The 26,734-nt window shown below is 48.3% G+C and overlaps 1 protein-coding gene across 3 annotated transcripts in view; it reads right to left on the bottom strand.

The window, feature by feature from the left end:
- Positions 1–23,102, bottom strand: part of MEIS1 (Meis homeobox 1) — a 109,291-nt gene extending 86,189 nt beyond the window's left edge. For 2 of the 3 annotated variants that reach the window (XM_040059002.2, XM_040059005.2), the window contains exons 1-6: positions 22,469–23,102; positions 20,463–20,689; positions 18,699–18,840; positions 18,054–18,104; positions 17,172–17,222; positions 15,504–15,650 (exon numbers count right to left, since the gene is read on the bottom strand). In XM_040059002.2, coding sequence (XP_039914936.1) covers positions 15,504–15,650; positions 17,172–17,222; positions 18,054–18,104; positions 18,699–18,840; positions 20,463–20,689; positions 22,469–22,480 — 630 coding nt within the window. In that variant the 5' untranslated portion in view covers positions 22,481–23,102. Of the gene's footprint in view, positions 1–15,503; positions 15,651–17,171; positions 17,223–18,053; positions 18,105–18,698; positions 18,841–20,462; positions 20,690–22,167; positions 22,323–22,468 lie in introns of all 3 variants that reach the window. The other variant, XM_058419823.1, reaches the window with a different exon arrangement.
- Between the last annotated feature and the right edge of the window lie 3,632 nt (positions 23,103–26,734).

The following is a 26,734-nucleotide window of genomic DNA, read 5'->3' as shown; positions in this document are numbered from 1 at the left end:
ATACATTTCCTGACCTTTGTTTTGGTTCTGAAGGTTGTGAAGTACTCTGGTATAAGCAGGGGGAGAAAAAAAAAAAAAAAAAGAAAAGAAAGGAAGAAAAAGAAGGAAAGGAAATAATAAAAATTTGTGTATTTAAACAATTCCAGAAGGACCAGTTGCCTCCTGTGACCATTTCGGGGGATATGCTGGGCTGGAAAGCACAAGCCCCAGCAAGTCCCAGTGTGACTGCCCCATCAAAAGGAGGAGCACATTTGATTGAGGCCTCCAAAGCAGTTATTGACTTGTACCGTGGTGAACATCAAGCCCTAATGAGCAAAAAAGCTACAGACAAAAATATTTGGTTAATGGCTGAATTGGGTATTTTGTATAGTGTATAAATATCATTATGTACACCTATTATTCCAATCCAAGAACAGTTGGATTAGTTAACGTTGATTAACTAACACAAGTTCACACTAACACAAAATGGGAAAAAACATTGCCTTCTATTCACATTAAGGAATAAAATGGATTTTTTTCAGTACCAAGCATATGAAAGGGAAAGAAGAGCTTCTGGCCAAGGAACCAAAGGTTTGGCCGTAAGTACATGAATAAAAGAAATAGCTCTCTATTACGGGTGATAAAAATTGTACTCAGCATCTTTTGATATATATCTTCTCAAAAGTTTTGTGAGCACAGCCCTCTTGTGGGCTCATTTGTGTTTGTGGAACAACTGGAGATGGGGAACAGCTAATTCCTTTACCTGTTGGACAAACCCTCACTCCTCCAGGCTACCAGAGAATTGGCTGCAGGTATAATCATTCATCCCCTTGCGCTGGAGGAACAGAGCTGCTGCCAGCAATTTGTCAGCACAACTTGGGCTCATTGTTCTTGCTCTGAAGTTTTGTCTCATTTTCTTTTTCTAAATGAAATACTTGTTCATCAGGGGGAAAAAAAGGTAATGAGCTACATTTGAAATGTTCTTCTGATTTTCTTAACTCCTACCTTTTAAAAATTTTCAGCTGCATGAGGTTGAGGGCAGTGACCCACCAGGTTAGGAAACAGTTGTGCTCAGTACAGGCAAAAACTCAAAGCAAAAAGCGGGGGCTGATTCATTAAGTTATGGCATCCATCTCCTCCTATAAATATAACTCACCTATTTTCCAAGGATTTACTTTTTACATGGTTTATGCTTCTGGTTTTTGGTCATACTGGCATCCCCAAGCTCACTTGGGCAAAATATTCAATACAGCTGCTTAATACCTTAAGTGTATAATCCATAGGACAGATACTTGAGCTACAACTGCATGACAGATAGACCTGGTCTTTGCAATCCACAAGTCTTATCCCTCTTCACTTCTGGAGGGAGGGGCTCATAAGAGTCCTCAGGTAGACTGCTCCCCATCCAGCATGTAAGAAACCTTTTGATCTTTCTCTTAATTGGGAAGAAAAATACAAATTGGTATAGAGGATTAAAAATATTAACGCCGTATATCTCCTAGATTCTACACTATTGTTTATACAAACACAGAATTAGAGAATGGTTTGGATTGGAAGAGACCTTAAAGATCATCTAGTTCTAACCCCTTGCCGTGGGCAAGGACACCTTCCACTGGACCAGTTTGGGATTCTGGGGACCACGAAATCCAGACTCATGACTAACTTCATTTTCTGGGAGGACCCACTTATTGCTTTGCCACCTGAACGTCTCCTAGTGGGATTACCAAGGTGGACAGCCAGAAATCCCTCCTCCCAGCCTGCCAAAACCAAGTGGGGACATCATACCCAACGCAACCAAAACCAAGGGGGTCAGAATAAATCGCACACGTAGAAGCTTCAAAATGCTAAAAAAAAAAAAAAAAAAAAAAAAAAAAAAAGATGCTTTTTACTGCCAACAACTCTTGCATCATCTGCTCGGCGCAGCTTTGATTCAAAGGTGAGTTATTTTTAATAGGACGGCAACAAAGGCACAAAGATCGGGTTCAGATGGAGAGAACGGTGTTCCAAGTCTAGGGAAATAAGGTCGTTGGAATGACAGGCAGGCGATAACTCCGCCTGCAACTAAGCAGAACAGCGAGGGCGACTTGTGCACAGATGGAAACCTTTGCAGCGTTAGAGGAGGCAAGGCCTGGCAAACTAAAAAGCAGGAAAAAAAACCCAACAAATTCTGCATGGAAGTCTCAGCCCTGACCTGGATTCCCTTCCTAGCCCCAGAAAAGTCATAAGCTTTCTATCTTTAGTTCCCCCTTATTGCAAATGAGGGTAAGACTCCTCTCTAACTCTTCGCAGCTGCATAGGGAAAATAAGATATAAGCTGTCCTTATGCATGCAACACGGGAGATGGATAGAGAAAAGGCATGAGAGTGGGTATCAACATGAATACCGGAGAGGACAGAAAACTGCAAATATACAGGACTGCAACCAGCAATTATTGCAAGGCCAGGATTTCACCTGAAGGGACCAGAGGCACAACTAGCACCTGCGCACTGTCAAAGGTCACCAAACCACACCAGCGCTCTCCACCAGCTCCGCCGCGGTGCCTCAGCGCTGACCCTGCCCCGGTGTGTGGTGCAGGACACCAGCTGCGTACCCACAGGGGCATCTCTAACACAGCACAGCCTTCTGGCTCCCTCCTCACCCTCAAAGCATGCAGGAAAAGAGACCACGGCAGGGAGAGGAAAGGAAAGGAAAGGGCCTGGAAGTCCTAAACAGGATGAATGAAAAACGCGAGCGCAAAAGGACAGGGTGATGGTGCTTTCCAGAGGAAAAAGAATAATTAGAAGCAGCAAACGTAAACCACAAAAAATAAAGGAGAATGAAACGGAGATCATCAGACTGGGCAGGACATAAAGACAAAGAGGAAGGAGAAAAACCACAGCTCTTCTCTTCCAGAAGGCACCAAAGCCCTGTCAGCTCTGCAGGGGCAAGACTTTAAAAAAACCCGTCTGTGCGTGTTTGTGTGCACACAGGGTTGCACGTGTTCACAGCTATGCAGAGCCCCCCCTAGCCTGGGCTGCATTCTGTCAGAAGCACAGCTCCAACACCTTCTGCCTATGCTGAAATCAAACCTGCTGCACTTGGGGAGTCATCTCCAAAGTCCTCCCAGGGGGGACAGCATGGGCAGGTGGACTTTTCTATGAGAAAGGGCTCTAGAGGCACCCCCAAAACCTCTGGCAACAACAAAAGCAAACAGCTTTTAGATTTCAGGGCTTGCTTCTTGCATTGGAGGTTGCCTCGATGGACACCTAAACAGCAATATTGTCAATCACAGTGGGCCTTAAAATTTGACTGACCTTATTTCATTCCTCCTTTTTTTATTTTTTTTAATAATCCCAGCTCAACAGTAAACACTGCCTGCCCAGCCAGGTTAACTGAGCCAGCTGATGGTGATGCAGGGTTTTTGTCTCCCACACAACAAACATTGACTGGTACTTTCTATTTAGGGCAACCCCGCATTGTAAACCTGTCTCCTCCCTTTGATAAGAGACGTATCACTAGATAGCATTAATCCCTGGCCCTTTTCTGACACAAGGAAACACAGCTTTGCACTCAGGAGATAAAAATCACTGCTCCACATAGATTTTTTTTGTTGTTGTTTAAGTTTAAATATCATGCAGAAACATGCACCAAAGTCAGCCCCAAACAACACCGCTACGTCCAGAAACCTGCTGTGCAAGTCATGGAGGTGTGTTAGTCCTCCTCAGCTCCTACTAAATCTAATAAGACTGGAGAATTTTCCACATCTTTCTAGACCAGGAAAAAGGTCTTCAGAGACAAATAAGAGTTTCCTGTTCAATATTTCATGTAATGATTCCTCCAAAGGTGTAAACAGGAAAAACGTCTCGCCACTTAGCCTGAAAATGAGAGCCTGCCATCCCTCCCCTTTATTGCGTTTGTGTGTTAAAAGTCATTTAGACGGGGATCTGCCAGATGCTCAGGTACAAATTAGACAGCACAGGCTGTCAGATGACTGGCCGACGTCCCAAAACTGGCCTACCCAGACAGACTCGGGCAGGAGGGAGACCTCAACCTCAACTTCTCCCACCCTCTCCCTTCCGTCCCAGCAGGGAACCCAGCAGGCAGCCTCAGCGGGAGCCAGTGCTGCGGAGAGATGTGCCCTTCACCCTGAATATGCGGACTCAGACAAACAGCAAAGGTTTACGTACAGCAAAACCTACATCTCTTACAGATTTTTAGGGTTGGTACATCTTGGGAAGACAAAAAATTAGCCCACCTGGACACCTGCCCACCTGGGAATTTTTTGGCGTTACTTAAATGCAGGTTCTGACTTCCAACACCCCCTCGGCCCAAGTGGGGCTTCTTGGGGAGGGAAGGCACAAGCACAGCCCTCGCTCTGCTTCGTTCCAGCTCCACCGCAGGCAAAAACCCTGAGCTTGTGTCACAAATATCAAATGGTTTTTTTAGCTAACTGGCAACAGACGCCATTCGGAGTCAGCGTATTCTGATTACGGCACATTGTTCGCAGGATTCAAGAGCCTGCTCGCCTCGCATTGTTGTTCAACACCAAAATTAAATTGCAGTATAATTAGCTTTGCTCCAGCTACACCTTTCTGTCTGGACGGACGTGATACCTGCAAAGCCTGCGTCGGGTATAAAACGTGTTCCCGATTATAAAACGTTTGCTTACTCTTGAGGGCGCCGCCTTGTTTTTTAAGGCCCTCTGCAAGTCATGCACTCCAGTACGTGCTGCCCGTTATCTCCAGAAGGCTTAAAACTGGAATCCCCGTGATTCACATTTTCCAACGCTCATGGCCAAGCCCTTCCGCCGAGCAGCTCCTCCACTTTCTCCCATTTCACAACAAGCCGAATCTGCAGCGCGGCAGAAGCGGCCTCGGCTCTGCAAGCCACACGCCGGCGAGCCAGTGGCCACAGGACCAGCAGCGGGAGCCAGAAGCCGGTGAGCTCCCGGGGTGGTTTGCCAGCCTGAGGTGGCCGTGGCTCCCCGATGCCTCCACCCGCTCATTGAGGGGTGGCTTGGAAGCACGGCCAGCTGCCAGAGCCACACAAAAATGCTGGGCCGAGAGGGATGTGTGGTCCCACTGCACCTCCCAGGGAGCTCTCGGAGTACCCAGTGGTGCTTGTAGCAGCACGGGGCTCATGGCACGGCCCCACATGGATCTGTGCCTTGGGCCAGGCTGACCTCAGGCCAGGCAGACTAGCCATCAGCTCACAAATGTTTCCAGTCCACCCCAAAGCTCTGCTCCGTCTGCAGAAGTTACCGATGGCAGCACTGCTACCTATTCCATCCAGCGCTTCAGTTTATCCCCTTCCTCCTTTAAATGATTTTTTAAATACTCTTTTAAATGCTAATCAAGTGGAAAGTGGCAGAAGAGGCCAAAACCCAAGCATAAAGCCACCAAAAGCAATGTTTACCATCAGCCTTCCAACTCAGCATAGTGCTTTCCTATGACACCAAACAGAAACATTTTGCTTTCTTGGCAACATTTTCTTCAAATAATCCACAGAGCAAAATAATTACTATAACATATCACGGCTTATTCTTAAACATCTTCTATATATATACCTCGCTATCACTAGATGACACATAAATTAAGACATCAACCCTACCTGATGATAAGGGAAAAGGAGAAGCAGAAAACCTCGGCTCACAAGCACCTAATCGTCTCACTCCAGAACCTCTGCGACAGACCTGGGAAGAGAATCTGCATCTCCCCTCCTGCCTCACGCTGTCAGCAGAGCAGCATTCCCCACCCCTGCCCCTCCAGCACTGCTTTATCGCTTCCCACCCAAAGGATCTCTCAAACACTTGTCACTGAGGGCCAAACATCGGCTTGACGCACACATGTGCATTTAAGAACAAAATTAATCCTCCCCGCACATACTAGTCATGTGCATACCATCACTCTGGCTCTACGGAAAATAGTAATGAGAAAGAGATCCCTCACAGGAGTTAGATTAATGTAGCAAGGCACGTCTGCACATACCCTGCTTTTTGCTACATAGCTGTGCCACAAAAGGCTGCTACGGGCCCCACGGACACCGGGAAAGCACAAGGACGCTCCCATAGCATGTGGAAGCCACGCCAGTAAAACTGGTTGCACAACAGGGAGGAGGGCCAGGAGCCTCCAGGGGTAACACAGCTGCAAAATCCTCCAGGCAGAGAGGGGTAAACACTCGAGCGCAGTGCCTGAACTGGCACCAGTGCGCGCGAGCATCTCGTCCCAAGCATCCCAACAAATATCGGGAAAAAACGCAAAGCTTCCTGCCACCGACTCTCGTTTGAAAAGCTTCTCTCGCCGCCACCCTCCTGTCACAGTGAGGCCCAGAGGTGCCACTCAGCTATGGAGGCCCTGTCCATGTCAAGTGCTGCCCAAAACGCCTGTGTGAATGTGAGCAAAGGGGAGGGCAAATCTTCAAATTGACTTCAAAATGACCTCCTGGCGACACGGCTGTACCCGCCACCAAAACACAGCAGCGACACCACGCCCCCGCAACACTGCACAACCGTGCACAGGAGAAAATCTATACATCACAAGCCACTGGGACACTCCCCTCACCAAAAAAATCTGGCCAGCTCTACCTGAGCAAGGTAACTCGATGATGCAGGTGTGAGCGTAGGAGCTCGGGAGCCAAAGTATCTCTGTGAGTGCACCCCAAGAAGAAGAGTCCCCTATACTGGCTCAAGCCTAAAACCAAAGTGCCACCTACTGAGACTACAGAATTTGTGTCCTCCCAAGGTTTCCAGCAAGGGGTTGGCCATGGTTAATGCTCAGCTCACCAGATTAATCCAAATATCAGCAAGCAGCCACTGGACCCCCATGTGAGAGCAGAATCCTCGGGCTGCTGCTGAGCACCAGCAAGCAGGCGATATCCCAGCTGATACCACAGGTGATATCCCAGCCAGGAGCTTCCCTGCACACCCCACCCCAATGCAACAGGTACCACCAGCCTCACCAGGGGTCGAGACTTTAATGTCCAGAGATCAAACCCTGCTTGTGCTGATAGAGCTGGCCCGGGCTCAGTGCAGGCCAAAACATCCACAGGACAATGGGTTCTACCATTGCTATTTGCACAGACACTTGTAGCCCTGCACCCCAACAAAGCCATGGGGGTTCTTAATCTGCTCTTACTCTCCCTTCTCCTGAGAGCTCTGCAGACTTAAATGGAGCTATTTAAAGCCAGTGTTAAAAACACCGGCAATGGTCTGACCTCAGGAACAAGACTGAACCAAAACCTGAAGGCCAAATAAATGAAAAGAAAATTACAAGGTAAAGTTTGCCTTCCCTGAACGTGTGCCAGCTGCAAGAAACTTACATTACATCGATGCAGCTTTCCAAAGTTTAAATACAATAATTTTCTGTATCAAGAGCCCAGTAACCCTAATGGAGACGTAATTAGGCATTGATGCCATGCCCATATGCGAGAAGCTTGAAAAACTTAAATAAACTGTGAATGGCAGGATTAATACCTCAGCTTTGCATTTTGTACAGCTGTTTGAATACAGAACACTGCCTGTGATGGTATCAGCTCTTGCTTTACTCTGGGTCAGTACTTCTGAAGTTAAAACAGGCAGTTCTTTTCAGCAAATAAAGAATTACCCCTCTTATTGTTGGGCATTTTACTTCAGCAAAGAAGGTCTGGATGCATATTGGCTCTATATTAAAAAAAACCCAACCAAACGAAAAAAGGATAGAAGAAAAAGCAAGCCCAGCTGCAAACAGAAATAACTGGCCAAATTCAAAGTCTGGTGATGCTAATAGGAGAATTTTAATTTACTGCAATGGCTCTTCAGGATGAAGAAGTGGGTAATGCAGTTTTGGAGATCATCTGCCCAAGTGGGAATATCATATAGATGCCTGGAGAGTCCTTGAGAAAATAGCTCACCTCAGTACTGATTGAAGAGGAAACACAATACTTTGGTGAAATAGAATTCTGTATTTCTAGGAAAGGCTCCAATAGCAAATTGCTTACTAATGCAAGAAGCCTTGTAAATTTTATTATGAATGAAAGGGGCAATGGCAAGTGTGTGACACGGCACAGAGTATGTACACATGGTCGAGTCAGTAAAAAGTAAATAAATAGGTTACTTATAAGCTCTAGAAGACACCTGAAAATACCTCTAACACAAACTGAGGCTCAGTGAACTTCAAGCAAGAATATAAAACAGCTCCAAAACTGTCTCACCATTATTTTTTTTCCACCTGGTAAACTAGCTCTCCTACAGGCTAACATTCAATCTTGGCTTTCTTATTGGAAGCATCAGCCGAAAAAAGTTAATCCAGATTTCTTCAGTCTTTAAAAAACAGCTTACCACCGGACAGGGAAAAAACTATCTATGCAGGGAGCGCGTCAGCCTGATGCCAAATTCACCTGGGAAACACAATGCCCAAACCACTGCCCCGCCAGACAGGCTACAAGCAGCTCTTCCCCTGGCCGAGCACCTCAGCCAGAGCCTTCCCCAAATCCCTGCCACCACAAAACTTTCCAATTTTTTTCTTTTTTCTTTTTTTTTCCCAGGCGGCATTAGCAACAATATCGCTCTTGAGCCGCGGGAGTCGGAGGAGAGGAGGGCGCGGAGCTCCGGCTGGGGCGACGACGGGCGCCAGCGGCTAAGTGCTGCCGTGGAGATGAAATATGCCTAATGAAAAGCTTACCTAAAGCACGCGGGGAGCCAGCGCCCGGCCCGCCAAACCTCTCCAGAGCGCCGGGCACGAGGCCGCCGGGACGCCCGGGAAAGACGAATTAACTAAAAGTTAATGTGGATGTTCTCATTCAAAAGAAAAGTGGCCTACTCCAAAGGGGATTAGGCTAAAGTGAACTAAGGCCACTTTACTTCTGAATGAGAGCATCCACACAATAGTCCAATGCACTTTAACTAATGCACTTTAATTTTACACCCAATCAATTTGTCTTACCTCTCCTGAGTGTCCTTGTGTGGACAAACCCAGAAATACATCGAGTTTTGAGGCCAGGCAAGGGAACATTAGATCAACTCATCCCACTCCCCGTGTGTTATGGGCATTGCCTTTCACAGTTATCCCTTTATTGATCCCCAAAACTCATGGATGACTTACATACAACCTCTGACGGGGGCAGGGGGGAAACATTTCTTCAATGGCCTGGATTTGAAGATGCTTGCAAAATAAAAACCATTTGCAAAATAAGAAGACACCGTGACTTCCAGCAGCCCATCCTGTTGCCAACAGAAGAGGCCAAATTCGGGAAAAAAATCCATCCTACCTTCTGCATGCCCTGCAAGTTCTTAAGAAAATGGCAGTCTCTGCATTATAACTCTTAAATCTCTTCTGTCTTTAAAATTGCAAACAGACCCTTTGCCTATAGGACAAACTCAGGGTTGGTTTTGTTTTTTTTTTTTTAAATTCACCTCACCAACATTTAAATTTTCAACATTTTCCCCAGAGATCTGCCGACAAATCTCAAGCTCCCTTTTCCAAAACGTAATAACCCCCAGAAACCACTCGCTGCCTGCGCTATTGCTTTTGTACGCACAGCGACTCGCATAAGCCTGTCGCCCTTTACCTCTTGGATATGCACTCCCAAAAAACAAATAAATGAACCAACGACAGCAGCAACCAGTGAGGCAACCCAAGGAGTTGAGCCCTCGGGGGCGATGGGGCTTCCCTGTGCCAGCAGCCCTCTCGCTAAAAGAGACCAAGCCCCCACCGCCAAGGGACTGAAGCTTTCCAGGGACCTCATCTAAATAAAAAAAAGGAATCCTGAGGATACTGGCCTGATGGGATTCTGCTCTCACCTACGCTCCAGGTTACATCCCTTATTTTTTGCCCCTTGAAGGCAGCGAAAGTGAAAAGGCAGCCACACTAAGCAGGCCAAAGAAGGGCTGAAGCAAGTTGCCGACAAGTTGCATTTCGGACGCGTTACCGAGTATCAGCGGTGGGTTAGATACAGAGCCATTAATCAGGGGCGGAAATACACTCAAAGAAGTCCAAACACAAAACGTGTGCTCTCTTAGAGCTACCCTCTCCAAATATTGCTGCAACTGCAGGAAAAAAAATAAAAACAAACCCACTAATTATTCCCAATTTGCCGTGTAAGTCAAAGCCTGCTCTGAGAAACAGAACAGGCGAACAAGAAGGAAATGCACCAAGGACACGAAGCGACACTGCAGCGCACCCGGGATTTTCCTTCTCTCTCACAACCCTTCCCAGAAAACAATTCCAGAAACCTTCAAAAACTCTCCTGACCAGAAACAACTCTCCTCTTTATTTTCTTAAACTTGTTTAGATTACACAACGTAGATCCTAACTGCACGCTCACGTGACCAAAAAACCCCAAGCGCAGAAACGCAAAACAAAGCACAAGAAAGATTCCCTAATTTAAAGAAGCTGTGCCGGATTTTCAGTGCTTTTTAAAGTAGTATTTATCAGCACGACGTACACTCACTCATTTTGATTGAGTGCAATATAATCTGATTTTTTTAAGGTCTAACATTGCCCACGCGGGGCTGCAGTAACCCTTCCGCATGCAGAGCCCATTACCTTTATTGTTACCTGTGGACCAGCAGCCATGGAAATACTCAAACCCTCAGCCATAAAGGTTAAACCTAAGGTAAAACTCATTTTTTCATAACTTTCAAGCCTCCAAGTTGCCCCAAAATAACAATCTATGGTCCCTAATGCAGACGCGGCGAGCTCTGGCTTACGGAAATGCCTTGGGATACGCTCGCAAATGTTTAGGATCAATTCTGAGGTTAACTGGGGTTTAAACTCAGCTCTGCCGGGGCTGATGTTGAAAAGAAATCCCAGAATATCTGGGAATTAAACGATCCTTTACAACAAGAGCTAACTTCAGTTTGGAGAACTTTACATGGAAACGAGGCCTGAGCACGCAACTTCAGGAAGGCAGCAAATCCTACACCCAGCCGTAAGGATGCCCGCTTTTGGGTTCTTGAATGATTAAAAAAGAACCCCAAGGACTCATGAACTGAAACCATAAACTAAAGAAAATATATTCAATCTGATGTCTAGTTAACAATGTATTTACTCGCTTAAAGAGATGGAGAGCAAGGAAAATCTTATTTTGCTAATGCAATTTCAGCCACAGTGTATCAGATGAAAACATGTCTGGAACAGAAATTAACGTACCCTATCTTCACATAAATAGCCTGCCAAACTGGGGCATGGTAACAGCTTCCAAACATCACAGCAAAAAATAAAAAAAATTACTTGAAAACAAACAAACAAAAAAGGGTTCACTGGCTCAAAGTCAGAGGATGAAAATTAAATTTTGAGTCTTTTACATGTTATTTTATCGGTCCTCCTCAGAGCCCTACTTTGCTGTAACTCTCATTACGCAGAAATGAATTCTACCTTGCACCCTCTGCACCGCATCTGTTATTTTGATGCCTGTTCCTCCAATATGGGAGCACATATCCTAAACGCAGCAATATTCTTAGCTCTCCTCTTTAAAACCATACGTGGTTTGAAAACACCTGTGAAGAAGTCCCAAAGTAAAATAGCATTTCTCAGTAATTTTTTTCCCCTGAGGCATTACTTCGGTATCGGCCACAAGGTATAGCTAACGTATTTGGGAATTTGGGAAATTAAGTCTAGTCATATCTGGTCGATGCCCTGAACAACTCTACCACCTTCAGCTATGCTTTATATTGCATCCCAGTTTACGACTCTTTCTTTGTAAAGAACACGTTTTAAGTAATTGTTCCATTTAAAGAATAAAAAAGCTGCCGTCTATCCGCATTTTCGTTAGAGCAACTCTGCAACTGCGCGCATTAAAATAAAATCTATTGCAACATAAATAGAGGTGTTGCTTTATTATATAGGTGTGCGCATATCTGTGATATATTATCACCCAAGAAGGGCCATCTAAAACGCCACAGTTGCAACATTTAAGACTGTAACAAAAATGACTGAGACTTCAGTATCGGTTTACTATCCTTCGACAATTTCCCTGACAGTGGAGTCAAATAATGTTGAATTATGGACCTTCTTGCAGGAAGTCTTATTTCATGTTCATTTTTTGATCATTTCCCTCATAGTTCCTATAGGAATTTGGCTCTTTGCCGATTCGCCTTTAAAAGTTTCTGCATCTCTAATTGGCTTGTGCATTATTAAATCGCAATTTTGTCAAGCAATGCCGCTGTGGACGGGCTCAGCAAGTTTATTTGCAGTAAGAAAAATACTTTTTTGTACCCAGAAAATCCATCTTACGCAGCTAATGCACTTTATTTGGATGTGGTGGGTACTTTGTACCGTGTTTTCCTTGAAGGACTTCCTAAAGGCTTTCCCGTAGACACGCTCTTGCAGGAGAATTTTACAGTTTGGACTAGAGCACCTGGGTGCCAAGGTGATGTGGCTTCAAAAGAACAGCCCCACAGTAACAGTTCAGGATTACCTATGAAAATGAATTTCTGTTGTCGGACTACAGACAGTCTTTGGGCTTTTTTTTTTTTTTTTTTTTTTTTTTTTTTTTTTAAATCAGAGGGAGTTTTCCCAGACACATCACACAACAGCTGTGTCCTAAATCTTTCTGGGCTCTGACAAACACTGAAAATTTAAACATGCAAATGTTTGAAAAGCTAATGATTAAAAAAGGTTTATTTTGAAACTTTTGAGGATGACTGCAATTCTTCAGCTAGGTTTTTTTATTTTTTAACAGTCCCGGGGGTCTGGATGATTTTGAGTTCAACTCCCCCCAGCGAAAAAAAAAAGCCCAAGCTCCTGCCTCGTACTTGTGGAGCCGTGACAGTAAACACCAACTCCGCAGGTCTCACCCTGGCAGGCAGCGGGGTCGAGCCCGTGGGAGAAGGATGCTATTTTAGTGACCCAGTGCCACTGAGCTGGTTAAATCACTGAACAATGGTTAGTGTTATAGGGCTTTACTTTGCAAAATCTAGCATTAGTGTCATTGCTTTCTATTAACCGGGGGGACTTAAAGGCACTGCCTTTGAGGGGCCTGTAGGGAAAGAGTAAACAAGGGGAAACCAATAAATTAAAAGGAAAAAAAAAACCCAAACAAACAAAAAAAACAACCAACAAAAAACAACCCACCCTGTTAACTGTAACCTTTACTACCACAACATAAGAAAACGTAATTAAATCCATAATAAAAGCTTTTAAATACTTACTCTTTTACTACTCTCCCAAGCTTAGCCGTGGGCAGGCGGGGGATCCAGCCCCTGGCTCCCACCGCCCGGCCCTGCGCGCCCGCGCATCCCAGGGCCGCGCAGCCATAAACGCGCCCTGCGCACTCACATCCTAATTAGCCGCCCCGGCGACCAGCACTCAACACCTTATTATTGAACCATTAGGGCCCCGATACTGCCGGCCGCGCCGGGGCCGGCCTTGGCACCGCGGTTTACCGGGGGACCGCGCATCCCACGGTAATCCCCCCGCCCCATCTCCGCGGGTTTGATCCGCCGCCGCCGCATCGCCCGGGGGTTAGGGGGGGGAGGAGGAGGGTGGGAAAGCGCTTTTTTTTTTTTTTTTTTTTTCCCCACCTTTTTCCCCTTCGGCGGGGAAAGCGAAGCCCCGCTCTCCCCGCGCAGCTCCGCGGGTGCGGAGGCGAAGGTGGCCGGAGCGCAGCCCGAGCGCTCCGGGGCGCGGCTGGGGCAGCGCTCGGACAAAGCGGGGGTGCAGCGGGAGAGGGGACGGCGCAAGGTCCGCGCAACACGAAGCGGGGCTGGCGGGGAAACGCACCGACCCCCCGACAACCCCAAAAGCGTGGCTTCATTTCTTTAGCTTTCACTTTAATAAAATAATGATTCGTTGGGAAAATGGGGTATAAATCTTCATTTTGGAGGCAATTAAAGTGTTGATTTCATTCGTGCCCCTGAGCGATTCTTGTAATTTGCTCAAATAGCTTTATGTACCCAGCACTCCAGAGCTTTTAGAAACCCATTTTCTAGTTAGACTTGTTGGATTACAATTTTTATTCAACAGCAGCGAGCCGAGCTTCCCTCAGCCAGACCCTGGCTGGAGGGTTCCCCTCGCTCTCAGGCGCTGCGCGGGGCCGGCAGCTCCCCGGAGCATCCTCACCAGCCCCGGGTACCTCCCTGCCACACCACCCTCTTACCTACTCTGCCAAGCTTTTCCCCTGCACAGCAAAATCGGGTGGGGGGAAAGAAAAAAAAAAAAAACAACCAACCCTTCAAAACAACCCGCCTATGCGCACATAAACCCCTCTTGAAAAGTTCATGCCTTCCTTCCAGCCTGCCTCCCCTGTCACAAACCGATAGCCTTTGGCAGACAGGAGAAAATATTTCAGATACTGCCCACGCTGCAATGCAATGCACCTTCATGTCGGTGATCTATAAAATAACTCCCAGCTGACAGTGCCAGTGATAACAGCAAAGCAGCTGAGGAAACTCCTGTCTGCTTGGCTGCGCCTCGCTTGAACAAAAGGAAACCTCCAGAGTCAGGAGCAGATCACTCCTAACACTGTATTTACGTAGCTGATCAGAAAGAAGAAATAACTTGGCGGGGGGGGGGGTGTGGATCAGCAGGGATTTATGTTTTGTGCCTGTGCCTGAGGTCTCCTCTCCCACGGGCAGAGCGCTGCTACCCCTCGGTTCAGAGCAAACAAACGGACCGCGAAAACCCCACCGTTTCACCCAACTCGAATAGAAGCCAAATCTCAGTCACTGCCATCACCCAGGAGCTCAGTCTATAGACCTGGGCACCTCCTGCATTAGCCCCAAATGCTCCCATGGAAAGGCAAGGATCCCAGTCTGCGCCCAGCGGAAGGAAGAGGGGACAGCCAGCTCTCCCCACTCAGCTCACCCGCATTTCCCACCCCGCTGCAGCCGACATTAAAGGTCTGAACCATCCCAAACAAAACCTGGACAACCGTCACAGCCACGCGAGGCTTTGCTGCCTTGGCTTTGACTATATTTATTTTTTTTAAAGAGAGGGCTTGAAAACTTGAAAGATCAACGAAAAGAATTTAAAACCTGAATCCCATTTTATTTTCTCCTTTTTTTTTTTTTTTTTCTATTAAGTAAAATAAAATGGGCGCGTTTGCAGCAGGCAGGCGTGCACAAAGCAATGTTCACTCAAGTCTAAAAGCGTTCGGCCAAGGAAAACTGACAAGACGGACTAATGAACCGTAGAGACGGGAAGAAAATAGCCAGTATTTGCTAGATTTCAAACCCTCTCTGTCTTCTCTGGACCACCTATCTGGGATTTTATTATTATTTTGGTCAACGACCCCCAGCCCTTCCTTCCCCAAGCTCCCGAGAAGCCAGCGATTCGCAGATAGCGCTTCTATTATTGGAAAGGGTAAATAAAATAAAGACAAAAATTAAAAGCGACAAGAAACAGGTCGAGTTTGCAGGCGACGCTTTTACAAGCTCATCTCGCCAGGTCGAATCCGGGAGCAAGCCTTAATGAAGCAATAATAGCCACATTATTCAAAAATTTTTCATTTCGATGGAAATTTATCTAAAAGGGGACTTAATCATATGCAAATAATAAAAGGAGGCGTAGTGACCCGGCGAGCGATCTGCATACAAATTTTTAGCGTGTGCGACGTTGGCGAGATCATACCTGATCCGTTAGGTTTGCTGATCTTGTTATGTCTTCACTGTCCGATTTTGATCCGCCCTCTCTATCGTCTATGACCAAATCGATAGGCATTTTTCCTTTCAAACAGCTAATATACCGGTGGCAGAAATTGTCACATAATTCGTGTACCTACGTTGCGAGGGAGGTTAAAAAGGGGAAAAAAAAAAAAAAAGGAGAAAAGGAAAAAGGAAAAAGGAAAAAGAAAAAAAAAAAGAAAAGAAAAAAGAAAGAAGAGAGTTTGGGGAGGGGGGGGACAAAAAAGGAAGAAAATATAATCAGGAATACATAAGTAAAATTGACAAGTGCAACCAGTCTCCCCCCTTCGCCCCAGTGACATCAAAAGTCCTAAATAGGGGAAACACACTGCAATTATCCCCCTGAGACCTCTAGACGCATCCAGAATTAGGAATAACTTTCTTTTCTCGCAAAATAGAGATATCCCAGAAAATTGACAGTGACAAGATGATTCACAGGCTACAACATATTCAACACCCGTGTAAAATTCATCTGCTCCCGGAGCTGTGGCCATTAGAGAGGTGACCTGCATGGATGACATTTAAGGTAAACTATTTAATTTCATCCAGTTATTTCATCATAAACCCTTTCCAAAGGGGTATGAGGACAGAAAAAAGGATTAAAAAAGAAAAAAAAAAAAAAATTTCCACATGCACTGGGCTGAAATACATTATAGGCATCCGTGCCCTGAAATCCCCAGTTGCCCTGATAGACTTGTACCTGAGCTGCCTTTATTAATGGGCAGATTTTAACACATTTCGGTAGAGCGAGAACAACCTGACAGTTATGGTTAGATAAAGTGACTGAGGCTCACGAGAAACTTTTCAACTATTTAAAAACCTCTCAAAATGTTTATTTTTAGGAGAAAGGGAATTCTCTTCTAGGCCAGCTATCAATGACACGTAAAAAATCCTCAGGAAAGCCAGAGCGCGCTTCCAATTTAACGTGAGCTCGGATGACACCGCCTGCTTAGAAATTAGCCTTCTCCCCCACCTAACATTTCTAAAACAGCCAACAAAACAAAATAATCCCGTGTTTAGGCTGCAATCTCTTTCTTCTGCTCGGAGGTGTACAATATTCCCAGGAACAAGAGACAGACAGAACTATCAACTCTGCTTTGTCTCTGCAAAATGTTACAGGACAATCTGCGCCCTGAGCCTGACCTGCGGACGGCTCTTAAAAAAAAAAAAATTAAAAAAATAAAAAAATTCCCCCTTCGAACTAACTGCAACCAAAGTCTCTCCTTCACCATCACCAAGAAAAAAACAATACCTATTTTTTTAATTCTCTTTAATCACAGTATCAGGGGCTTGACTGAACTAACCATTTCGAGTCTCATCTGCAGCACCACAGAACTGCAACTATTTATACAAAGCCAGCAAAGTATTACAATGAACACAAGGCCTGGGCGTTCAAGAGCTTGGTTTTAGAGGCTGAAATTGTAATTAAACTGCGAAGAGAAATGGACGCCAAGATTGGTCTTGACACTAATTACCAGAAAGAAAGACATTTATGCAAATTCACCAGAACCCTGAACTTCACCAGTACTGAAATGGAGGAGGAAGAAATGGGGGGGGGGGGGGGGGGGGGGAAGGTAGGGAGGGAGAGGGGGAGAGAGAGAGACACAAAAATTACCTTCTCTAATTCCAACAGATGAAACCTTAATACTTGTATGGCTTGAATCATCTGCAAAGACACAAACAACACGAGCATTAATCTCATTCCTGGATTTGGGGCTATTTCCCACAGCCACCCCGGCCGCACTTTGTAGCTTGACTTTTCTCTAGTAGTAAATAAAAAGTTGTTTTGATTTATGGCAATAACACTAAAACTTAATAGCGGTGGCTTTGTGCGCTGTTTAACGAGAAGCGATCTAGAGTTAACCAAAAAAAAAAAAAAAAAAAAAAAAAAAATCCCAATTGCAACGAAGCAACTGAATTATACGGATCATAAACATTTCTTAAAAAAAAAAACCAAAACAGCACAACAACCCTCTAAACACCATCACTGGCTCCTCGCTTTGTGAAAGCGGGAGCAGGACTCCTACAGTGGAGGCAAAATATTTATCCTTAACAGGGGAAGGAAAGAAAGAGAGAAACGACCTCATTTTCAGTGAATTTGCCACTGGTGCATCTCCAGCCATTGTAATCCTCTGTGTTTCCCATCGAGCTGCTTAAAAGGTGCGTGGAGGGGCTTGGTTACAGCGGGGATAAATCCACGCTCCTCACCATCAAGCCCGCCAGCTCCTCTTTGGATGGGGTTTTTTTCCTTTATGGATCTCCTTATGGGATTTTTTTTTTTTAACTTCCAAGCAATTGCCACACCGTATTTACACGAAAACATAAAAAATCATCATCCTAACAATCATCATTTCGAAAAATCCACGTGAGAAATTTTCAATTTGGCACCACCAAACCACCTCTCCAGATGACACAGAAGTTTTTAAAAAAATAATAAATAAATGGGAAGGGAAGGGAGGGTGGGGGTGGGGAGAGAGGAAGAAGTGTTAACTCTTACCAAGTTATCCAGTTCAGGATTAGAGGAAAAGAGGGGTTTCTCTGCTCGGATCTAAACGTAAGAAAGGGGAGGAAAAGGGGGGAAAAAAAAAAATAATAATAAAAACGATTTGAAATATGGAAGCAGAAAAAAGCAGACGTTATTATTTCTTGCTTCATTACACTGTCGGGTCCATTATGTAACCTTCCGTGCAAAGCCCTGACTGCTGGATTTAGTACATCAGCCAAACACTTGAGCAAGTGAATCAAATACACCGAAAAAATACCTATGGAGCTTCCCCGGCAGAGCCCGTCCCGGCTCCCGGGAGCCGCTCAGCGAAACTCCCGGCCGGGCACAGACCGCTCCACTTTATCCATTTTTAAAGGGGGGTAGTAAATGCCGAGATTTCCTGATAGGGTTTGGGTTTTGTTGGTTTTTTTTTTGTTGTTTTTTTCACCGTTTGTTTTGGTCGGGGTTTTTGGGGATTTGTTTGTTTTGGTTTTTTGTTTTTTGTCTCTTTCAGTGAGAGAGGGGGGAGGGGGAAACGCACATCTTTATCTCAACAGAGACTTGTTTTTCTCGATACGATTTTTTTCCCCCCCCTCTTTTTTTTTTTTTTTTTTTTTTTTTTTTTCCTTTTACTGTTTTCAACCCGGTTTTGCTGACCTGTTTGGCGAACACTGCTATGTCTTCATTGAAAGACTCAGAGGAGCAAACATCGCCTCCCGCTACCCCGGGCTCCCTGGGTGTGCATGTAGCTAATTCACATTTCTCAAAAATCAGTGCTAAAAGAGGGAACAGGGGGTGTCTGAAAGAAAATACAATAGTCACACACACAGAGGGGGGGAAAATATCATAACGAAACGAAACAAAACGACAAAAAAAAGCCCAAACGCAACAATAGTTAGTCCCACAGCAGCGTGCATGGGGAAGGGGGCACCCCCAGAGGGGGCTCCGGTACCCCCCGTCACCTCCCGCAGCTTCCCGGCCCCTTCCCGCATCCAGCCGGCCGGCAGCCCAGCATCTCCCCGGCCTTTCGGCACTGCCTGCCCGCTGATCTTGTTAATGCAACCTTAGGACAAGCCAAGAATAAAACCCAAGCCGGTTCCAGCAGCCATTTTGAATTAACTTTCCTTGTCTTTAAGGAAAAAGGAAAAAAAAAAAAAAATTGAAGAAGAAATTAAAATCCCTGGGCATACACTTCTGCCTCCCTCTCTCTCTCTCTCTCACGCTTTTAATTCCCGCTTTCTGCTGGAGGACTTGCTGGGAGTGAAAGGGGGGGGAAAAAAAAACCAAACCCAAACCAACAGAGGAAAACAGGGGGAAAAAAAAAAAATAAAATAAACAAACCCCATCCAAACGGAGAGAAAAAGCCCTTAAACCCACCCAAGGCAGCTTGGCAGTGGCTGGCCAAGCCGGGCTGTGTCCCCACGGCCTGCCCAGCCCTGCGCCCCCCGGGGGGAACCAGGTGCTCCTGGGCAATCCCAGCTTGGAAAGAGCCTCCCCGGGAGAAAGGCAGAGTGTGCATCTGCTTCCCTCGCCCGTTTAATAATTTAAATAAATAAATAAGCGTGGGCGCGCACACACACACGTATATATATGTATATTTATAACATGGAGTTCTTTTTTTTTTTTTTCCCTCTCTCTCCCAGGGCTTCATACTTTATTTTTTTTTCCCTTCCTTCTGGGTATCGTACACCACCGACTTTTAACCAAGCCTTCAGATTTCTGATAAACCGATAAAGAAACCGAACTCTGTGAATTTTATTTTCCTCCCCCTTCTGCTCACTGTCCTGAGAGTGAATTCTTAGAGGCTCTTAAACTTCCCTTCAAACTCCAGCTGGGCAGATACATTTTAAAAGCATCTGCGCCCAACGTATCAGCAGCTCCCATCGCAACGGCCTAGAAACTGCTTTATACAAGTTGCCACACTGAGAAACATTCAGCGCTGTCGGATAAAAGGCTTAAAAAAAATAAATAAATAAAAAGGAAGAGAAAATTTAAAACCAAAAAGAGTTGAGAGAAGCGGCTCTTGCGTTCTCTCTCAGCGCAAGGAAAGAGACGAACAAGGTGGAAAGTTGAGCGAGAAGCTCTCCCTGCTCCAAAAACTCCGCGCAGAGATTTACCACCCGGCGCAGGTTGTGCCCTGGGAATATTATTTTCCTCCTCCTCCTCCCGCGGTGATGCCTGCCGCCCCTCCAGCAAGCTCCTTTAATATTTTTACTATTTTTCTTCTTTTTTTTTTTTTTTTTTTTTCCCCATTTCCCCGAACACAGGCGGCTCCCCGCGCCGGGGATACCCCAACCCTCCATCCCCCCCACACCCTCCCCGGGCCTCCCCGGCGCGGCGACGCCGCGACCCGAAGAACCGCGGCCCTCGGCCCGGCGCGGCGCCGCCCTCCATCCCGCCCGGGATGCGCGGGGCACCTACCCGTAGATGGCATCTTTATCTCTCTTGAGGGCGTCGTTGACGGAGGCGCCCATGGCGGGGGGCATGGCGTTGGCGTGGGCGGCGTGCGGGTACTGGTGCGAGTGCAGCGGCGGCCCGTGGTTCAGGTGGTGGACGGGCTGCATGGGGCGGGCGCCGTGGGGGTCCCCGTACATGGTGGTGGGGATGCCCACCCCCTCCATGCCGCCGTAGTGGGGCAGCTCGTCGTACTGCGGGGCAGAGAGAGAGAGAGAGAGAGAGAGAGAGAGAGCAGAGAGGCGTCAGGGGGAGGCGGGGGCAGCCGCCTCCGTTCCCCTGTCCTCCACCCCCCTCCCCAAGGCCGGGGACTGAGCCGCGATCCCCACGCCGAGCGCGCCCGGGCTCCGCGGAGCCGGCCCCGGGGAGGGAAAGCCGCCCCGGGCTGGGGCCGCTCCTGCACGAAACCCTCCGAGTCCGGGGCGGAGGAGGAACGACACCGCCAATAGTAACAGTAATGATAGTAAAAGAACAAATAAAAGCGAAAAATAAAACCCCCAATCCTCTAAAGTTCCCACCCCCACCCACCCCCCCCCCCACACACACACCCCACCACACACACACGCCTCGCGAATGGAAGCGGTTCCCGGAGTCCAAATTTCCCTCCGCTAAACTTTTTTTTTTTTTTTTCCCTCGCTGATAAGAAGTCAGGTACCTCACTCCGCGAGGATGCAAAAAAAAACCCAAAAAAAAACCAAACAAAAAAAAAACCACCCCAAAAACTTCGGCAGCGGTAAACAAAACAAAACCGAACCAAAAAGGAGAAGGAGCCGATTTGCGGATTTCCAGCGATTCCAGGCGAATACGACTTTTAAAGCCGAAAAGCTGGAAACGTTCGCCCGGGCTCTCGGGATTTTGGGAATGCCTCTTTTTTTTTTTTTTTTTTTAGGGTTTTCTTTGTTAAAGATTAAGGACCGAAAGCTACCGCGGTTCCCAGGCAGCGGGGGAAACGGCCACTTTTCATCTATTAAAAGCGAAGGTGTGAATAAACACTTTTAAAGATCCCTGACACTTGCTTGGACCGAAAGAGTAAAAGGCAAGTTGTCAGCAGAGGAACTTTCTTTCCCAACCAGCTCTCGGACGGCGGCAGGCAAATTAGGCAAGAAAACGTCTTTCCAGGGCTTTTCTCCTTCCCCAAATCCCTGTTCACCCGACTACAGCTGATTTTTTTTTTTTTTTTTTTTTCTCCTCAAAAGTTCAGTTTAGGAGGTAGACAGAAGGGAGGAAAAAAAAAAATCGCACGCAAAATAGAAACAACAATACACATGGCAGTGAATGCTGCTAACCTCCAATTCAAAATAAAGTCACTTTCTTTCTAAAAGGGGGGGGGGGGGGGGGGGGGGGTGCCCACTACACCACACCTTTTGGGACAGAATATATATATATATATATATATATATATGCATACATATAAAAGAGGGATGAGAAAAAAAAAAAAAAAAAAAAAAGGAGGCAAAAGAAGGGAAAAAAAAAAAAAAAAAAAGAAGTTGTGCTTACTCCCAGCCAGAACTTATCTTCTCAAAGTGAAGCGGTATATCATCACTAACACAGCAAAATGCTCAGAGACATGCACACATTCAAATATTTCAAGCACTGGTGGTTTTAAAAAAGACATTGGTAGGACCAGAGCTACAAAACCAACAAATACAGAGGCTCGGACATATTCACTTACATGCCTGCATGTCATTAATGTATAGAAAGCTCGCCTCTTCCCTGAGAGCTCCGGGATGGGGAGTAAAAGAATCAAGAAAATAGCAATATACACAGGTTTTAAGCCTACAAGCACAACTGATAAATCCTCCCGCTGCAGGACACCGCTTTGTGCCTCTACTCCAAAAAGGAGGAGAAAAAAAAAAAAAAAAAAAAAAAAAAAAGAAAGAAAGAAAAAAAGAAACTTTTTTTGCAGCGTCTCTGTTAGCCACGTTTCAATATTATTTCACATTTGAAATCCATTTTTTTTTAATCATACGTACCCTTTGCGCCATCGGCCTGCTTGCTCCCTTCCTACTTCAACTTCTAATATATCCTCTTTAAGGCCAGTGTGAAAAGAAAGAAACACGAAGTTCCCCCCCCCTCACCCCCAAAAAAAGGCAAAAATCCCTTAGCGTCTCCAGCAATGGAAGCAATCGAGTAAAATCTTCGGCTTGCTGGATCTCAGCGAAGCGATACGGTAACTCAGCATTAAAAAAGAAGAAAAAAAAAAAATTAGAAGAAAAAAAAAAAATCAACTCTCCCTCCTTCCTTCCTTCTTTTTTCTTTCTTTCTTCCCTCTCTCCCTGTCTCTCTCTCTCTCTCTCTCTCTTACTCTCCCCCTCTCGTTTCCAAGACAGCAGCGGGGCGAAAGCAAATATCCTTTCCCCAAATCAGTTTTTTTTTTTCTTTCCTCTCTCTCTCTTTTTTTTTTTTTTTTTTTTTTTTTTAAAGTGCCCCTCAAACCCAACTACCAAGTCTCATGGCTTTTTGCCACTCCGGCTGTCAATCACAGGCGAGGTTGTCAAGGTGGTGAATGACTGATGATGATCCGCTGCGTGTGCTCCCACCGCGCAGGACACCGCGAATGTTAATTTTCGAGTGCGCTCACCCAAAAAAAAAAAAAAAAAAAAAAAAAAAAAAAAAAAAAAAATTTAGGAAAAAAAAAATTAAAATCGAGGGAGGAGGAGAAGGAGGGGGAAAAAAAAAAATTAAAAATTAAAAAGGCTCGCTAACGCGCCGGCTCTCCTTTTATTATGGTTATTATGATGATGATGATGATGATGGGGGGCTTTTTTTTTTCGCTCCTCCTCGGATCGCTCCTAATTCCTCGCCGGCGCCGGCTCGCTCTGCCCCTGCGCGGCCGCCGGGCGAGGCTGGCGGAGGCGGGCCGGGCGCGGGTGCCGTGCGGGGCGGGCGCGGGAGGAAGGGCAGCGGGGCGGGATGGCGGAGCGGGGGGGGGGAGACGCGGGGGGGAGGCGCTGCCGCCGCCGCCGCCGCCGCGCTCCGGGCGCTGCCGTCCGTCCGTCCGTCCGTCCGTCCGCCGCCGCCGCCGCCGCTCCGCCCGAGCGCAGCGCAGCGCCGGGCTGGAGCAGACTGCGGGAACCCGGAAGTAGTGGTGGCCATAACAGGTCGCGTCTTACACAATGCGCTGGGCGGCAGCAACTCCGCCACCGGCGCAGGGGGGCGCGCCGCCCGCCCCGCGCCCGCGCAGCGCCGCGGCTTGCACACACCGCCCCCTCCCGGCCCTGCCCTCCGCGCCCCTCGGCGCGCCCGCGGACGGCGCGGACGGGCGCCCCCCCCCTCCGCCCACCCCCGGGCGGCCGAGGGGGCGCTCCCGTCGCCTTTGTCTGGCGGCGCCGCCGCCCCGCGCAGCGCCCGCGCAGCGCCCCGGGGTCGCGCCGCCGCCCGCCCCTCGCTCCGCCGCTCGCCTCGCCGGGCGCCCCCCCCACCCCCCCCCCCTCCCCGGCGGCTCCCCCCGCGGCCGCCGGCCGAGTGAGCTCACCCGGCCCCCGGCCGCCGCCGCCGCGCCGCCGCCGACCAATCAGCGCCGCGCCGCCCCGCGCCGCGCCCCCATTGGTCCGGGCGGGAAGCGGGGCTCGGACCGGCGCGCCGCGGGGGGGGGGCGCCCCCCGTCCCCATCCCCGTTCCCGTCCCTGTCCCCATCCCCGTCCCCATCCTTATTCCCATCCCTATCCCCATCCCCTCCGCCGAGCTCCGCGGGCGCGCCGTCCTGCGCGGGGCGATCCCCCCCGCCGGTGCCTCCATCCGCCGAGGCGGGGGTCCGCCGCCTTTGCGTTCAAAAGCACAGCCATCCCTCCCCGCAGCCCCGCCGGTGCCCGCCGGCCTGGGAGCGGAGAACTCGCCGTGCCCCTTCCTCCCGTACCTGCGGGCCGGGCTGAGCCGAGCCCCGAGCGGGCGCTTGCGGGGGCAGCTGCCCCGGCGCTATCGCATCCTCCGCTCGGGCAGCGGGGCGGCAGAAGGAGAGCCCCCGGTACTGCGGTCCCGACTGAACTGCCGGGGGAAACGGGGCCGTGACGGGGTGGGGTTCGTCTGGTAAACCCCCCGGGGCACGGGGAACGCTGCTCCGCCGCTGCCCGGATCCCCAGGGGAGGCGGGCAGCGCCTCGGCCCCCGCCGCCACGTCCCAAACTTCGGGGAAACCCGTTCCGATCTTCTCCCCCCCCCCCCCCCCCCCCGCCCCCTTTCCGCTAGGACCGGCTTTTTTATCCCGGCGAGAGAAATGCAGACCTCTCAGGTAAGAGCCGTTTTCATGCGCTGACCCTCACCCACCAAACCCACCCGAGCCACACGCGTGGGGCTCATTTTTGCGGCGTTTTCCCCGGGGAAAAGCGCTCGGTAACGATTCCCCATCGCAGCCGTCCCTTGCAGGGGGGTGCTGTGACCCAGCTCCCAGGGACGCCTTTCCTCCTCTTCCCATCCTCTTTTCCTCCCCCGCGCTCCTCCCGCCGTGGAAAAAAAAAAAAGAAAAAAATCCCCCCAAAAGACCCTTTTTCAGCGTCTCCACCAGGCCTTTATGAGCTTAATTCAGCGCAACTCAGCCCGAAACACTTTTACAATGTAATTACAGCCCTACAAATTGTTTGCCCAAACCTCATCCTGGATAAGGATTTTACAATTAGCAAACAGTTATTACTCTTAGGGCTCGCTGCGAGGAACTGCTCAGCTCGCTTCTCCGCCCGTGAGAGGCCGGCCAGGAAAAAAGAGAAAAAAAAAAAACTAAAAAAAACCCTTTTAAAAAAATAAAAGGCGGGAGGGGGGGGAGAAAAGAGGGCTAATCCGGACAGCAATTAATCATCTGTTAAACGGGGAAAAGTAAACGGCCAAATCCGCGCTATCCCGGTAAACTCCTGCCGCGGCGGATGCGCTGCTCTGCAGCGGGACCCGCGCAGCATCTCGCCCAGCTGCCTTTTTAGGAAAGCGGCTCTGTTTGGGGTTTTTTTTTGTTGGTTTGGTTTTTTGGTTGTTGGTTTTGCGTTTGGTTCTTATTTTTTTTATTTTTTTTTTTCTTCCCAAAAACTTGCCTTTTTGCGGGGATCTATTTAAGCTTGTCCATCGCCTGGTGGAAAGGGTGAGGGGCGGGGGGAAATGCGGACTGGGGAAAAACAATAAGGAAAGAGCGAGGGGGGAGGTCTGGTGGGTGCGGCGGGCCGGGCTGCGGAGCGCTGCGCGCCTCTACGCGCTGCTGCGCGGCCCCCTCCCAGACCGCGGCTGGGCCTCTGGCGAAGGGATCCACCGAGCTGAGGGGAAAAAAAAAAAAAAAAGAAAAAAGAAAAAGAAAAAAGGCGTCTGGGGAGCCAAGGAAGCCTCCTCCACAAGGTGGAATCTGGGTCCATTTGCTTATCGGATAATAAATGAGGCTTTTAATCAGGCTGAATTTCCCAGCTTAAGGAAAGAATTAGTCATACCTAGGAACAATCAAATGGTTTCTAGCTGGCTTCCCTGCCGCCTTTTCTAGCAGGGATTTGGAAGAGGAGGGAGGCGGGGGGGGGGGGGGGGGGGGGGGGGACGGGGACAGAATTTGCATCCAAGTGTGCTCTTTCACCATTAATACTGAAATTTGAAAACTGAAATAGGAAGAACCAGAAGAGCGAAACAAGCAAGAAACCGCAGAAGAGAGCATTGGGAAGGCGGCCGGGAGATAATCCAGGAATGCTTCAGATAAGGAAAGGTGGGGGGGGGGGGGGGAACGATACGTGAGGAGATACCCGAAAAGTCGGAGCCTGATGGAACGGCTTGAAATAGGGACGGGAGCTGAGGGGGGAAACCCGCACTTGTTTAGAGCCTGTTAAAGGTCAGATCGGGCCGGGGGGTGGGGAGCGGGCGATGATAAAATGAGTTTAAGCGCGAGGGGTTTAAGCGCAGCGCGCAGATGAAGCGCAGCGCGCAGGACTTTGGGGAGCGCGGGGAGGAAGGGGGGTGGTTTGTTTACTGCCTCCCGATGCAGAAAACAAAAGAGCTGCGGGTCCGTCCGGAGAGTCAGCCCGAGGTCAGGCGGGGCTGCCCCGCGCCCACCCCGGCGCTGCTCGGGCCCTGGGTGCCGCCGGAGCCCGCGGGGGCCGGGGAAGGGCAGCGGGGGCTGCCCGCTCCCCTCACGGCCGGCCCTGACGCTTGCAGAAGTTACCGAGGGCTTCGGTTAATTAAAACGGAGGGCTTCGCAAAATATTTCCTAATAAAATTCACGCTTGTCTTAAAAGTTTCTGAAACAGCTCTGTCATTCTTTTTTTCTTTTTTTTTTTTTTCTTTTTT

Source organism: Hirundo rustica, chromosome 3, assembly GCF_015227805.2.
Source record: "Hirundo rustica isolate bHirRus1 chromosome 3, bHirRus1.pri.v3, whole genome shotgun sequence".
Lineage (NCBI taxonomy): Eukaryota > Metazoa > Chordata > Aves > Passeriformes > Hirundinidae > Hirundo > Hirundo rustica.
Note: the sequence above shows the minus strand (reverse complement) of the source record. Positions and strands in the feature narration are given on the sequence as shown.